The 16,667-nt window shown below is 45.3% G+C and overlaps 1 protein-coding gene across 2 annotated transcripts in view; it reads right to left on the reverse strand.

Moving 5' to 3' along the window:
- The window catches only part of WEE2 (WEE2 oocyte meiosis inhibiting kinase), a 176,567-nt gene that overhangs the window by 73,940 nt on the left and 85,960 nt on the right, over positions 1-16,667 (reverse strand). For both annotated transcript variants that reach the window (XM_085652016.1, XM_085652017.1), the window contains one exon: positions 12,066-12,430. In XM_085652016.1, coding sequence (XP_085508142.1) covers positions 12,066-12,428 — 363 coding nt within the window. In that variant the 5' untranslated portion in view covers positions 12,429-12,430. The remainder of the gene's footprint in view (positions 1-12,065; positions 12,431-16,667) is intronic.

The raw sequence follows: 16,667 nt of genomic DNA on the forward strand, positions 1-16,667 counted from the left end.
TTATTGGTATTGCCGTTGTAAATGTGCATTATGATATATGCGTGTATAACATCACATTCTCTAACATTACCCCTCCTAGTTGAATTTAACAACAATTTTCCTCGTAGGTCATGCCAGGCAGATAATTCGAGATTTCGTAAGTTGCTGTAGTGTCAGATATCTTTTCCCTAGCTATCTGTATACTACCTAATTTGAGGACTGTTTTTGCAGCAGGAAACCCCCATTTGTAGGAAACTACTCAACAGTAAAACAAAAATGAAAATTGGAAGGATGTGAAGAGCTTGGACACCCACAGGAGGATCCAGGAAAAAATACTGTGAAATCATTCCTGCTCGGGGGCACATCACTCAAACATATCAGCTTGTAGACAATGCAGTGCTTGGATGGCGAGAGCAAGCGTTCAATTTGAGATCATTTCCAGGATTAAACGCACAACAGCAATCAACAATCTTATTGCACACACCCCATGCTTCATCACCGTCATCAAGTCCAATACGTACAGATGTTGCATAACCATGAGGCACGGTAGAATTTAGGCCGAGCTCAGTGTCGGTGACCATCAGCATTTCCCACCTGGTTATTTGTAACCTGCGGTGTTAGCCTTCATTTCAGGGTGAAGGGTAGGGACCCACCTGCATTTACTAGAGTCTCAAAACAATCTAAATTCTTCTGGAATGTCCTTGTACTGAGCCCAGCCAAAATAATCAGTTCTTAGAGCGTGATGCAGATTTTGGGACAACTCGGGCAGATCTTCACCAGGGATAACCAGTGTTGGGCTGAGTATGGTCACGAGGGTGCTGAGACCCTACCATCGGTGGACGAGCTGGATATAGGCAAGCTCGCAACACTGCCAGTACATATCCAACAATGTGTAGGTGCCCCATTGTAGCTCCGGTATATGCAGTATTACTTAACAGTTCTCATTAGAACCAAGAGGTATGGTACCTTTGCCTCTGAACTCAAAGAATACAGTGCAAGTTTTCTGTACAATTAGGGGTTGCCCCTTCCCCTCCAACCATGTGCACCTATTAATCTATGCATCCCAGATTTCCTGGCACAGGGTATCTGTGCTTGCATTTGACCCCCTCCAGTGGGACTCCTTTCCCCTAGTATGAGGGAGATAAGCTGCCCTGGAGTTCCAAATCTGGGGTCCTCTTCATAAAAAAAAAAAGGCAGCCCCAAATATGTTAAGGGCTACCCTGGGACTACAGATGGAGGCAGGAGCGGACATATTTGTGCACTGGTGCAGTGGTCTTGCTACCTCCAAAAACCTTTTCTACAAGGTCCCGGGGCCCAACAGTGTCCTCTCCTGTAGTGCCCCTTCTTCGCATCCAGTCTAGCTCGGTTTGAATGTCGCTAGGTTTGTTCATACAGTGCTGTAGGGTTGGTCTCATTCGAGGTGATGTTTACTGATGCTCTATGGGGTTTTACTCTATTGGGTTGAATCTTGGTCCTAACCCTACATGGGTACAGCTGGATGAGATTTTGCTTTCTGAAGGTTATCTCTTGGGATAAGTAAAGCCGGTTTGCGCCTATGGCATTAGTGAACATGTGTAGCACGACCAGTTCATGGTTTGAGTGCCCACAGCGGTCATGTGTTGATTCCATGTTTTGTTCTAGAGGGCGCCGTGTAGTGCCTGAGGAATGCTGTTGTATAATTCAGCATAGGCGCAAGTGAGGTGGGAGAGGTCGCTATGCACGCGTTGCAAAAATGTCAAAGTAGGTTCCATGAAATTAGGCAGGTTTGTGGCTCTGGAGGGGCACGAGAGCACCCATGCTAAACAGAGTGTACAAGAATACATAAATACATAACTTGTAAAAAATGTGTGGTTTTGGGATGATCTTCAGCCGATATGTCGGTCTTCAGGGGTGAGGTCTGTTGTCTGGGCGTCCAGGGTCGGCTCGTCTTGGTGTAGTGCAAAAAAAAGTACATCAAAAAAGTGTCCATAAAGACAACTTGCAGTCTGTGTTCTTGAGCGGTTCGCCTTGAAGTCTCTTTTGAAAGCTTCAATTGGAACTGCAGCAGGTCGCTGTAACAATGGTGCACATGCAACTTGATTACAGACCTGCTAAATAAGAGCTGTGGATTGTAGTTTAGTTTGGGGAAAACACATTGTTAGACAATATTTGGAAAATTCCTTGTTTTTGTTTTAGGGGTAAACTACAGCTTCACTGTGTGTAAAACTTTATAGTATGGTACTGCAAAGATTCTAGCACTTTTATAGGAAGGAGTGCAAGTTGCTTTAGCGTTATTTTGAGTAATTTGGTACCCCCTTACCTTGCTATGGCAGGGAGAGTAATTTCCTCTGTGGGTCGCTTCTGTTAAGTGTGTTTTTCTGTTGCGGGATGTCCTTTTGACCTTTATGGGCTGTGTGCAATTTGAGGGGGAAGTAGAATTTGAGGGGAGTTAAATTTTAGGGGTTTTGTCAGAGAGGAGCGCCCTAACCTAATGCTTTAGCCGCACGTAAGAGGACCCAGGCTTCTCTCCCTTCCACCTTGAGGGCAGTAGGTGTTAAAAATATTACTCCGTAGGGCCCTTCAAATCTGGCCTGCTTGCACTTCCGCACGAAGTTGCAGATGTAGCTCTCTTGCCCTGGTTGAGGTGTTTAGGAGGGTAATTTGGTTTTTGTTCCATTAGGGCTCCTGTGGTGGACTGGTTCGGATAGGAATTTGGCAGTTTGTTCATTCAGAGAGGTACACATGCAACTCAAACCCCAAAACCCGAAAGCTTGCTTCAATGTTTAATTTGGTCCGGGTCATTGGGATGGGTGACTCCCAAAGCCCAACCGTTACAATCTAGTGAGGTGATGGTCGCCGGTAGGTGTGTTTTAACGCAAATGGGGCTAGGAGGAGGAAGTAGAGCCACTTTGTTTTGACTGGCGCATATCTTGCTAACTTTGTTCTTTAGCAGACCATTGAGACTCAACAATGCGGTTGCTTTGAGGGTGGTACATGGAGGCTACTTTGAGTTCTACCCAAAAGGTCATGGATGTGGTCAAACATGGAGTTGACAAAGTGTCTGCCGTTGTCCGATCGGATGACATCTGGCACTCCTCATCTCTATCACTTCCCTGACTGCTACCTTGGTGTCCGTGTATGCAAGAGCTGACTTCAATCCACCTGGAGTAAGGACAGACCACAACTATGCGGTATTGATAGTTGGCGCATCCGATCAGAACATTATAATAGATATGTAAGCCTTTGAATGTCCCCGTTGCTCGCGGAATAGCCTACATGACCTTCAGTTTATGTTTGGGTGAATATAGCACCAGCTCAGATGCATGGTTACTATTTCAGCAAGGTTGGGGATGAACCAGTTGCTTTGAAGCTCCGCTATCATGTTGTCTTTTGCCATGTGTGTGGGTAGGTGTAGTAGAGGTAAAACAATGCTGACTAAACTGGGGCATAACAGACTTTCCAGTGGGGGGGTGGCGATATAGGAGGTTGTGTGTGGTCTGTGTGCAAACCCTAGCTGGCCACCATTTTACTTTGTCAGACAGAGCGATCTCTTGTAATTCCTTCAAATACAAGCTTGCCGTCTTTGTATGGTTCAATGCATGGTAGGTTGGTCCCCTTAGTGTGCTGTAAGGACAGTGTGTGTGCCTCACTAACCTTCCAGTATGCTGTTTTTTTGCCATTTGGTTGGCTAACTCGTTTCCCTGGGATACGAAGTTTGTCCCCAGTATGGGTGGCACTTTACTACAGCTACGCGTTTGGGTGAGGTTAGTGCATCTATCAGCATCTCCCGGAAGTCTTGGTGTGCAACGGGGGTAACATCTGATTTTAGAGACCCTAGTCTCCACCTACCTATGCTAGAGTCTACAGTGTTGGTGACATAAGCAGAGTTGGAGTAGATGGTCACTGTCCTCCCTGAACTTTGGGTGAGGGCTTTAATGCAGTTGGCTCTGCCACCTGTGCTGAGGTGTGGGTGGAGTTGAGTCAGCTGTGTGGCGACTGTAGTGTTTGAGGCTGCGTGACTATGAGACGACATCACTACGCCCCCGTATGCCTCATCCAGTTTCTTGGTTCATTTGAGGATCCGTCAATGAAGAGCGCCTCACTATTCGGGATTGGATCCTCTTTGGCCTGACTGATTCCCTTCAGGGGTGTGGGTCGCACAGTCACTCTCCTCACCCTCCTTGCACTCGTCTGCTAGGAAGGTGGCAGGTTTTACCAGGTGGCACCATACCATTTTTAGCTAAGGCCTAAAGAGCATTTGTTCGTATCGTAACACCAGTTGCATAGTCTACATGCTTTTTCTTTTCTGTAGGTCTGCAAACACCGAATGCTCTGCGTAGTGTCATTGAGGCCCCCTATCACGATGAAGGTGCTTTTGTCGACTGCAAAGGTTGCTGCTGCTAGGGCCTGCTTGCACAGGAAAGGACCCTGCATAACCGAGTACAAAGGCCTGCTGTAATGCACAAGGGGTTTGTGTGCCAGGGGGTACTTTTGTGTTAGGGTAGTTATCATGACTCGCCCGTCACTGAATAGAAAGAATTCCTCTTTATAATTTGGCATCCCTAACACAGGGGGTGTGATATTTCCATTTTCAGCTTGGCGAAGGTTTCCTGCATCTCAGGTATGTAAGCCAGCTCCTCATTGCCCATTTTGGCCTCCTTCATTGCCCCGAGCAATGGGGCAATTTTTGTGCTATAGTCAGACTCCCTGTCGGACAGTTGCACAAGCCTAAAAACTTCTGCATATCCTTGCCCTTGGTGGTGGCATAGCCCTGATGGAGTCTGCCTGTTCCGGTGTAATCCGCTAACTGGTTGCTGAATGAGTTGACCCAGATAGCTAACCTTCTGTAGCGCCTCTCCCGCTTCCACCTTTTATCCTCTTGTGGCAAGTGGTGTTAAGAGGGCTGTCATTTCTTGGAGACTTAGAACCTTGGAGGCACTGCAGATCAAGAGGTCATCAGCAGGGCTTCATCTGATGGCTCGGCATTGCAGTGGCCTTCGACGGAATACACATTTCTGTGGCAATTCCAGCTTTTGCCCCAACAGCTCAAGTGTGTTGGCAACAAGGGTGAGGACGGCATTGGTAAAGGCCGGCAACTAGACTGGTGTTGCTCTCACCTTTTCAGCTGTGCCCGGTGGTCGTATCAAGGATAGGAGTTTAGTCAAGGAACCACCAGGGTTGAGAAGGTCATTTTCCCATCCTCTGAGAAATGGCTGGTCATGTTTAGATGCCTTGGATATTAGTTGCGCTATACATTTAAATAAATCATTTGGCCATCAAGTCTATGCCCAGGAGATTAGTCTGATGAGGGGTGATAAAGTCCAACTCTAGGGGTTTTGTGAAGGGGACCCGCATGACTGCACCAGAGTCGATGGAGTCTAACCATGGCTTTAAACAAGACTTCTTCACCCCCGTCAAGAAGCTGTGGGGTGCATTATTCATCAATATAGTCACAGTGGACAATTCATTGGATCGTCAGTTTATGAATAATAAACAAGCGGGGGTGTGGTTTATGCCCAAGTGGGGGGCAGAGACCAGCCTGCGTTTACTTGTGAAAGAGGGGGAGGCTTGGGAGTGAGGGGGGGGGGGGGAGAAAGGAGTTTTTGTACAACTTCCTCGACCCCCGTGACTACATGCTGGAATTTTCTTGAACCTCTGCGGTGGTACAGTCGCCTTCGTGCCTGTGCGGCACAGCTGTTCTGATCTGGGGCGCCTTCTCCCTGTGCAGGATTTCAGCAGCAGTGTCAAGGTCCCGATCCACTTCCTTCCTACTCTCATCCTTTGTCTACTTGCCTACTTTCCCACCTGACTAGTCATTGTAGGACCTGCCGAACAAGCGACACCTTATTCACAAAGGTCCAAAATTTCCATACCATCAAAATTGAACCCCATCACACCCAGGGATCATGCGTACCTTCAAAGTAATGCCCAGTGGTCATTTCCTTCAGATACTGCCAGTGTTAAGAAACAGTTCCTAAGAAATCTCCTTGAACTAAAAAAAACAAGATCAAGGTGGTGCCCCTATATAACACATCAAGGGCCTAGGTGTACCAGCTGTGTAACACTCAGCAGCCCCAAGAAAGAATGAGGGCCCACATATACAAGCTGGGTAACGCTTAGCGGTTCAAGCGAAAAACTAACTTCACCTTCTCTAGCGTGAAGACTAGGAAAAAAGTGGTCCATGCGCTTGCCCTCGTTTGCCACATGCTGGGACTAAGGAACAGATGTCTCACCCTGTGATAGCCTTGTGGTGCGACCTCCGCCCCACGGATTCAGCAGAACTTTTAATCAATTACGGCATCCGCTCATCGATCTTGTTGCACAGATGTGAATCAGCTCGAGCAGGGATCCTGGTCTTTCGGCAGCAGCCTGGGCTTGATAAAGCTATCTGGCTCACCAAAATGTTGCTCGGATATGAATTTACGTTGAAAAAATGGAAAGACAATATGCGCTTGGCAAAACAGGAACAAGTTGGTTTAATTAAACGCAGCAGCCGGAGAGCATCAACAGTTGCGTCTGAAGACTGTCTCAATGTCCAGAAGTTTTGGTCAATCATATAAAGAGTTTGAGAGGTACAATTTCACATTTAGAAAGCATGTCGATTCGGGCCTGGCCCTAAATCATAAATTCAACCATCTGATAAGGGGGACACAGCTGGACCTCGACAAGCTAGTGTGGGCCAGTGTGTGTCCAGATGTCAGGCGTGTGGAGCGCATGGTCACCAAGTGTGGAGTGCATGCTGTGTCCGGATTGGTGGAGTGCTCCTAACTATATGTGGCATCTGACTCTGGTATTTTGGGAACGCACATCTTTGGCCAATTGTGTTTTATTGGGGCCAATCTCCTCACACCGGTTTTTGGTGTAACAGCCTATCTGTGGGTGCCATCTGGGTTTTCCATTGGTTGCGTGTTTATCTTCGGGCTAAGTGTAACCCAACCTGTGACCTATCAATAGGTAGGCATGGGTCGCAGGACCTCTCTGAACGCGTATCTGACTGGGTTGATGGGAAGGTCATCTTGGGTGAATAGGAGAGCAATGATGAGTTTGCTATTATGTGTACATAGAACATGGTGATCATTGATCGATTTACCAACATTCTCATTGTTAAGCGTACAGTAATTGCGCACAGATTGTTTTTACTGGTATTGACCTGGTTATACAGGCATAGATTAAGGCTTACATCTATATTGCATTTAGTGGTATTGCAGTTGTGTGCATATATCATGGTGTACATTGACATTGCATTCACCAATATTGAACACAAGGGGAAATTCCCTTTTTCGGAACTAGGGCTCACACCTAGCAAGCTAGGTGTCATACTTCATCATATGTGAGTACCACTAATAAGGTCTGAAGTGGGTGACTTGTGTGTACTAATTTAGGAAGTTTAAAGACGATGTGCACACTGGAAGGTCTGTTGCAATATGTGCGATACGCAAATGTCAGTACCTGCGTGACGAAGGTCAATACTGATTGCATGGTAACTCAATGCACTGTACTATTGTAGGAGGTTCTAGGTGGATTGCACAGAGGAAGGCCTGTATTGCAAGAGGTGCACTAAGTACATGTGAGTAGACGTTACGGTGGTTGACTCAGATTGCATGGTGCCTCATGACACAATGTGAAGCAGTGCACTCATAAGGGATACGATCTAGAGGAGTGAACCCCATGGAAGATAATCATGGAGCCCTTCATTAGGGGTTGAAAGTCTATGGATCCATCTCTGCTCAATTCTAAACAGGGATGACTTGGATATCTGTGTGTGTTTCCAGAACAACCCATCGCAGTGAATCAGGGGAGTGTTTTAAATCCCTGAAGTGTGCGCAAAGTCTAGTGGTAACCCTTTGACACCGTATGTTGCTCTTGTGCTCAGTTATCCAGGTCTTAACTGATCGCATGGTCATCCCTATGTATTTCAAACCACACGGGAAGGTGACCATGTATATGCATTGGTTTGTGTTGCAGTTTGTATCCCGGGTTAGTGTCCATTTGAAGTTGGCCGAGAGAGATTTCTTTGACTGCATAAGTGAGTTTACACACTTTTCAGGAACCACATGGATGGTGTCCTGTCACTGTCGGGAGTCCCCACAAGGTTCTTTGTGTATTTGGTTTAGTTTGTATTGGCCTTGTATGTATCAGAATGTCTTTCAGGTTGCGTGTCCGTACGGCAGGAACAAAAGATCCCTGCCAATGAGCCCTATACTGGGTGCCCATCAGGTATTGCAGTGCCGACCTGACAAGGGGCAGGCTCATATGATGAAGCATGACACCTAGCTTGCTAGGTGTGTGAGCCCTATTTCCGAAAAGGGGAATTCCCCCTTATCTTCAGTGTGGGGCTATTCCGGTTTATCTGTTCTTTTACCTTGACTCCGAGGAACTCCATACCCTTCTTGCGTACAGTACTGTTGGGGCACGTATGTTGGACCTCTTTAAACCTGCCCCGATATCCCTCTTTTTGGAATCATTCACCGATCTTAACATGTTAACGTGGAATCAGAAGACAGCCTTGGAAACACACCCTTGATAGCACCAGCCGCAAGCTTCTGAGCAAAACTTTGTGCCCCAGCACTACTTATTTTACAAGTTAAGCACCGACAAGAATGACTTTCCTTAACACCCTTAGAAGTAAGTGACTGCAACCCAGCTGAAACAACCCCTTCAGAGTGATTGGTGCAAAGTGAACAGACAAAAGACCATAACGGAACACTGATGAATGGGAATTAATGGAAAAAGCTATCTTCGACTACAAAGGAGTTGACACAGTTTACAAAGGTAGTGTAATGATGCAGAGAAAGGATTAGGTAAAACGGGACGGGTGTAAATGGCATGAGATTACACTCTTAAAATAACCTACATAACATACAACAATCTATGCTAAAAAACAGCACTTGTGGCAAATGGCCAGATTGTAGGTTACAGTCTAAGGACACAAAAATAATATTAAACTAATTAGTCCAACAACAAAATATTTTTAAAAACTCTAAATAGCCAGTATGAAGACAATATCTCCCTTGCTCTGTGATACCCAGAACCTTTCCACTTGCATAGCACTTACCATTAGAAAGAATTCATAGGGAATTTTAGCCTTTAACTCAGCCACCCCCAAAACTGTGACACCACTCGGGTAATACCTCTCCTGTCCTCAGAACCCTGGTTATTTACTATAGTTTTATTACTCCTGTTACAATATGTAAAACATGTGCCTAACTTCCTTATTGCAATCTAATTGTGACATCTCTAATCCCATGCAGTAAGTTACCTCAACTCTACTGTAATAACTTGGAAGCGTTGTGAAATCACGTCCTGACAATGTGAAAGTAATTACAGCTACAGCCTAAACAACTGGTGAGAACTAGTGTGCCAGTTCCTTCTGTATTTCGTCTGCCTGGACATCCACCAATAAGGGAATATGTATGGTAGTTTATTGAAATGCCAGTGTTGATTATAAGAAAGATTAGGCGCTGGATGCTACGGTGGGACTTAAGACATGGGTGACTAGACTGCACTAGTACAGCATTTTCACTCCGCAGCATAGGTTAGCCATGTAATTGCAGCACTGAAGAAGGTACTGCCAGCTCTAGAACTCAAGCTAGAGATTAGAATGTTTGGAACTTCAGTAAAGCTAATGAAGTGGCTCAGGGCTTATAATGGCTGGTATAAGCCTTCTGCTCCAACATTCCAATGTGGACTTTGTTTCTCCCTTTTTAATTGTGTACATTCTACCCTCTGGGGGGTGGAATGGTCCAATAGCCTCATAACCCTTTTGTCTATGGCTTAGGCATACAACTCTGGTTTAGGTTCTTTTACAATTAGTGTAGTCCTCGATAGAGGGCTATAAGGCTATATTAAAGAACAAGAAAATTCCAATTAAATGCAATTTAATATTACGGCCTAGAGAACTCATGAAATGGGTATTGTTTCCTTGGCTGCAGCACATACTAATACCGTTCTGTGGTACCACAAGTATGTTTTCTGCTTCAAGCCTGTGCAAAATGGACACATTTAAGACTTACTACAATAGGATATCATGCAGTATAGATTAATTTTATGCTTAATTGTGTGATTGAAAATCTTTAAATAGTCAGTTTTCAATATATTAACTGATGCACCAAACCCTCTGCAGTGTCTTACCTGAGATTGCATGGGTGAATCAGCAAAAGAGCTTTTTTAGAACTTTGTTGCAGTAGGATTCATGAGGAGAAAATTACATACGAGTGATTTGGCATTTTAACTTGAACACAATACACTTATTCATATCATTGATACAGTTATGGTCAGTCGTAAGGAGGCTTAAGTGTTATAACACAAAATAAGCTGAAAAGTCTTCATGGAGGAGGCACCTCGACATTTCTTCAAAAGCAGGTTCTTTGAATGCCAAATCTCAGATTATTCATACACAAATATGGATAATATGCATCATCATGGTTTCATCAGAACATAATACATTCAATTTGTTAGGGGCAGAATTCAATCACAGCCTAATACAATACACATACATCGATCAATAAACATTGCATCAGAATTATTCCATCAACATACAGTAATGCCAACGTACAGTTTACAGGTAAAAATAACCAGTAGTAGAAACTTCAACTCTGTACAGTCACCAGAGCTACCAGTTATAAAAACAAATGGCAGTCAACACGTAAAGAAACTACAATTATCTAGTTTCTAACGGATAGTGCATTACTCAAAATGAATAACTTTGCCACAAGGACTCCTTATGCTTACAAAAGCTTTATCTTCATTTTTGTTTCCGCCCTGATGAAGCAATACGATTACCGAAACTAGTCAGCTGTTTTCAACCCGTGTCGACTCAGAATTGAAGTCTCTACTACTGGTTTTTTACCTGTGAACTGTACCAAACAAGGAACCAGTTACTGGTGTTTCTATAGGTTGTGGGAAGAACTCTGATGCAATGTTAATCTAATCAATTTCTGTATTGGATAAGGCTGTGAATAAATTATGACCTGAACAAACAGAACGTATTTTGTTCTGACGAAAACATGATTGACATAGTATCCATACTATTTATGTATATTAATAAATGTGAGATTTGGTATTCAAAACCTGCATATGAAAATTTAGGGGGGAGGGGAACAGCAAGGAGGGGTGGAGAGACCCTACAGTGCCCTGTACTCTTTGAGGGCATGGACAAAAGTTAAGATATAAAGAGTACCAGGTGCAGCACGCAGCCAGTGGAAGGACACTGGCAAACAGGAAGCTGTGCTAGGTCCATGATCAAGGGCAGCGACAGAAGCCCCGGGAAGAATGCAGGAAGTGAGCCGCCAGCAAGGAGCAGGAGGCATGACCAGTCTTAAGCAAGGAAGCAAACCAATGGTATGTAACGAGGATCTAAGTCTGTGTTTAAGCTTTTTTTTTAATAAATAGCTTTAACTGACAGTTCATGCACACTGTAGGCAAAACCTAAAAATGCAGAACTTTGAAATGTGAAAGGGAGGCCACAACAGCATGCACTAGGCAGCCAATCCCACCAGATACAAGTGACAAAAGTAGTTCATGTACTGAGGTGCCAAAATGCATTGAATTTGCTTTTGTAGAGCTTTCTTACCCCTTGTGTTGTCCAAAGTACCCCTGAAGTCTGATGTGACAGAAGGAGAGCCTTAGAGCTCTAGCAAATGTACCCTAAACAAATCACAGCACAGAGGAAGCCTGGATAAAGGGTAAACATTGTTTACCACGAAACCGGAACACCGCATGCCATTACAACACGGTCGCTACGACGACAGCGATGCTACAACGCATGCCATTACTCCGCAAGTCGGAACAACGACTTGCTCTAGGGGTCAGAAGGTGTTGAATTTAAAATCCAACACCTTCCATACTGTTGCAGACTTGAGTTGGAATAGTAAATTATACTAATCCAACATCCAGTGCGCCACACCCCCCTGGAAAGAGTCATTCCGACTTGCGGAGTAATGGCATGCGTTGTTACAAAGCGGTTGTTGTAATGACCGCGTTATACCGGCATGTGTGCAAAAAGCATGCGAGGTAACCTGGCCTATTCGTGGATAAAACTTACACACCTCCCACTACCCAAGTTGAAAGGGTCATGCCATATGGTAGCCACGGCTCATGCTGCATACCTTTGGTGTGTATGGCGTGTCCCCTAGCTGCAGCTTGTTCCAGGTTGTATAATGTAGAGGTGTGCCAGGATAGTCTCTCGGGGTCCCCGACTTCCCAGCAGAGAATGGGGAGGGGCTCTGGTGCAGACTCCTGTCCAGGTCCGACTCCTGGGAAGGTGACCGGTCATTCGCCTTCCTCTGGGAAGAAGGTGTAAACAAGCAATTGTTGGCCCTCCATGTCATGGCACCATCACCTCTTTTGGGAGTTCGCGTCCCCACCTCGCATTCCTCTGCACTGCTGCTCTCTGGCATCTCCTCTTCGTCATCGCTAGAGAATGCCAGACGCTGGGCTGGTCCGCTTCTGCAGGCCAAGGTAGACATCATCGCTACAAAGACAGAGAACAAACTCAAAACCAAGGTGTGAACCTCATGCATGCTTCTTCCGCCACTTCCACCGCCACCATTTCCCTGATCTCAAACACTGAAATTATGGTGACTAAAAGCAATTTTCAGGAGAACAAAGGCTCATACAAGAAGAGACTTCTGGTTTAAGAAATGCACTTCTTTGGTTGCACACCCATGATTGCAAAATACCTCCTTAACCCCTGTACCCTCCCCCTTGCAAAATGTTAAGATCCAGCTTGTCAATCTCCTTGTAGCACTTACACTATAAGTACAGAAAGCATGAAAACTTGAAACCTCACTTTAGTACTATTTGAACAGCAGGTCAAATATGCCAATATTTTCATACACGTTCAAAAACGTTTGCATCATTGTACCAGTTTTCTTGCTACGAGCAGACATCGGATGACACCAAAAATGTAGTATACAAAAAGCATTCAAGCAAAGAAAATGAAGCAATTTAATAATGTGTTAGATCAATTGTATTAAAACTGAAAACAAATTGGAAGTGGGAATAGTAGCAAAGGGTGTAAGGTGATGTTAATGCAGTGTGGAGGGGGTCCTGGCCAGATGAAATGCAACCTGGAGTGATGATGGATTGCCAAACAGGTAGCCATAGGCTGATGGATGGGACTGATTGATGGACTACTGCAGCATGTGCTGGTTAGGTAATGAAAGGCAGAATGAACCACACCCTGAGAAAGTGGAACGATTCTGCAGATAAGGCTAAAAGTACAAAAATGGACCAGCAGTCCATCGGATAAGGGGAATACGTTGAGGCCAGTTTGTCTGCATCACATGTGGGTGAAAAAAGGTCTCTGGTTCATCTGCAAAACGGTTCAGGACAGTGAAGGGCAGAATAGTTTAAGTGGGGGAAGCTAGCGGAGCCAAAACTTCCCAGCTGAAGGTGGCAAATAGTCAATCATCCAACAGCAGTCCCAATGAGGTTAGGATGACCCAGGCAGGCAACACTAGTTTAGCTTGCACAGCAAAAAACGCACCCTTCCATGGTACAAGTCCTGCTAAATGCACAGAGCAGAGCTCTAATGACCTTCCACCCAGATTGTAAAGAGCAGGCAGTAAAGAAAAAAAAATAAAAAGTAGGCTACATGGGCCCCTATCTACGAAGCTAATTTCAAGACCACCACCATCCTTGGGCTTACTTTGTGGTTTGGGGAGGTAAGCAGATCTAATATTTGAGGGATTGGATGCATTTTCTCGCCCATTGTTAAAGGATATTGAGTCCAAGGGCTCATTGTCCTGCCCCCTAGGGGGCAGTCTGGCAACTTGGGGAACTTCCCTTGAGAAAGATTGAGCTGCACTGACCAAAAGTGATCCTCCAGTGGGAGGTCATCTGCTCTGCTTGATCTTGCCAGGCAGGGATTATGGGACTCCAGACCAGTAGAATGAGGGTGTCCACAATGATCGGCCCTGGCTCACAAACAAACCAACGATGAATGGCACTCTGGGTCACCAGCAAAGTGTACTGTATTTTTCATCCAAGTGGGATTAGGGGGAGCCGTAGGTGCATGTAGTTGACAAGGAGCAATGGCCCAACTCCCCTTAGAAGGCAAGTACTACCATATTGAAGTTTGTGACCACTCGCAATGCCGCGCAATTACCTTTTCACAGAGTGAGTTTCAGGCTAGGACTTCAAAACAATGAATCATTCTTCCTGAAGCCACAACAATCCATCACTTGGTACACATTTTACTGCCTACCAGCTCAGACATTGAAATGATTGGATTTAAAGTACATCAAACAATACCAAAGATGTACCTACCCTTACATGATCCACCCCCAGGGGAGGCCCATTACACACTAAGGAAAGATGAATAAAGAAAATGGTCCTCACGCCCCTTCTCCACCCCCAAAAAAACCATAGTGCACAAACCACCTCCATCTTCCAAGGTGGAAACATCCTTCTCCCCCACCTCCTTCTGAGGGGCAGAGCTGCCTTAGGCTGGGTAATAGGAAAGTCAACTAGGATCAATTGGCATTTCAGACAGTGAAAGATTCCTTCCCGTCTTCCATGCATAGGAGGACTTCTAGACCCTCCCCATCCCCAATACTCACAAGACCACAGGAGCCAATGGCCTCTCCAATCAACCCAGGACAAACTGGCAACTTTAGGGGTGTCCTACACAATTTTCCACACACCCCCAGGGAAGTAGAATGGGGTACAATGTACACCAACACGTTTGACTCCCAAATCCCCAGCCAGTCTATCCCCTCACCTTGGAGGACAAAATGCATTAACACCGGGTATACCCTACAACCACCCCCAACCTCCCATCAAACCTCACTCGGGATTGAGGAAAGAACTAGACAGAGCTTATATGCTGCATTTCGACAACAACGTAGCTGTTAATGCAGCACACAGTAACAGACTGAAAATGCACAATTGAAAAAGGAAGAGTGGTATTCTGCATGCGAGCGTCCGTTTCAGTGATGCGAACATCAGAACTCACACAAGTGAGATAACAGGTACACATTCTAAAGTGGGCATACGCTGAATGTGAGCTGAAGTGAGACCATCTGTGGTCCCGGTGGCTGGAAATTGTTAATAAAACTTTTAATGTCGGCTATAGTACCATTGTTTAAAGAAGGCCCTTAACATTGGCATTGAATACAGTATTATGTGGGGACTGTTTGAGCCTTACTATTTCTCAACCAAGATGAGCACATCCCTGGACCCCACATTATCTGCTTCATTTAGCAAGTGTTCAGTCACATCCCAGGTAACTACTTGCACCATTCCGATTTTAAAAACAATCAAAACCTGCTCCAGGATAACCGCATGAGCTCCAGGATGTTAACCAAAAATACAGATGTCATTCTGAAATGGCTGAACCCCTGGGATTCCCTTCAACAATACAGCCATCGTTCTCTGAAAATTGCTTGCTGCGGATGCAGGCCCGAATGGGCTCCATAAATATTTGTACGCCCCAAATTGCGTCACAAATCAGGGTCCATGGTAGGGGGAAATTTAGTGCTAAGCCAAATGCAAATCCTGATTGGAAATGTTTACCATTGCCTTAATAGGCTAACAAGCCTTGAATCCCTGGTGAGGAATGGTAGTCTAACAGGGTATTATTCAGACTGCGTAGATCGACAATCATGTCACCAGATCTCTTGCGCGAGACTGGCACTGGGGAAACTCACTCTGAAGAATCTATGGATTGAATTATACCTTAAAAATAAAGATAGTCAGTTTTTTTTTAAAATCACTTAAACTTAAGTGAAAGGGTATGAATTTGTGAACTACACGTACAGCGTTGGTCCCAAGTTTAACTGAATGCTCAAATCCTTTTAGAGTACCTACAGGAACTAAAACCTCCAGAAAATGTCAAACAGGCAGCACATTCAACGTGGGTATATTAATTTGTATAGGGCACTAATCACCAGAGAGGATATCCAGGCGCTTGGGTAGGTGTGTAGGTTTTCGGCCCCCAAGGTGCTTATACAAAGAGCCAGGTCTTCAGCATCTTGTGGAACTCAAGTAGTGAGAAGGCCCGATGTGTTAAGGGAGGTCGTTCTGTCTTGGGTGCAATGCAGGAGAATGAGCAACCTCCTGTTTTGCTTTTGCAGACACGGGGAATGTGTGAGTGAGACTGAGGCAAAGCGTTGGCGTCTGGTGGGTTGGTGACCATATATGCTGCTGTTCAGGTATTCTGGTCCTGTATTGTGTAGAGCTTTGTATGTGTGAAGTTTGAATTGGCTGAGCTTGTGAAAGAGGAGCCAGTGAAGCTTCTTGAGGGGCAGGGTGATGTGGCATGGTAGGTGTTGCAGCAGTGTTCTTGATGGACTGGCGTCTGTATAGGAGTGGTTTGGACTACAGCAACACTACGCTGGAATCTCCAGCCTACTGGTGAAGAGTGCTTGTGCGACAGCCACCAGGTGGAGGTCTTGTTGCCGAAGGCCAGTACTTCCATCTTGTCAGAATTGAACTGCAGGCAGTTTGTTCGCATCTAGTCTGCTACCATGGTCATGCAGTTGGTGAAGTTGGTACTGGCGGTGGTTATTTTATCCATCCATGACTGGTGTCATCAGCGCAGGAGACTGTCTTGTGATCGGATGATGTTGACATGCAGTGTCAAGTACATGTTGAAAAAGATGGGGCTGAGGGATGAACCGTGTGGGGTTCCGCACATCAATTTCTTGGTCTCAGATGTGAAGGGTTGCAGCCTGATACTTTGGGTTCTTCCTGTGAGGAAGGAA

This window comes from Triturus cristatus, chromosome 4_1 (genome assembly GCF_964204655.1).
Source record: "Triturus cristatus chromosome 4_1, aTriCri1.1, whole genome shotgun sequence".
NCBI lineage: Eukaryota > Metazoa > Chordata > Amphibia > Caudata > Salamandridae > Triturus > Triturus cristatus.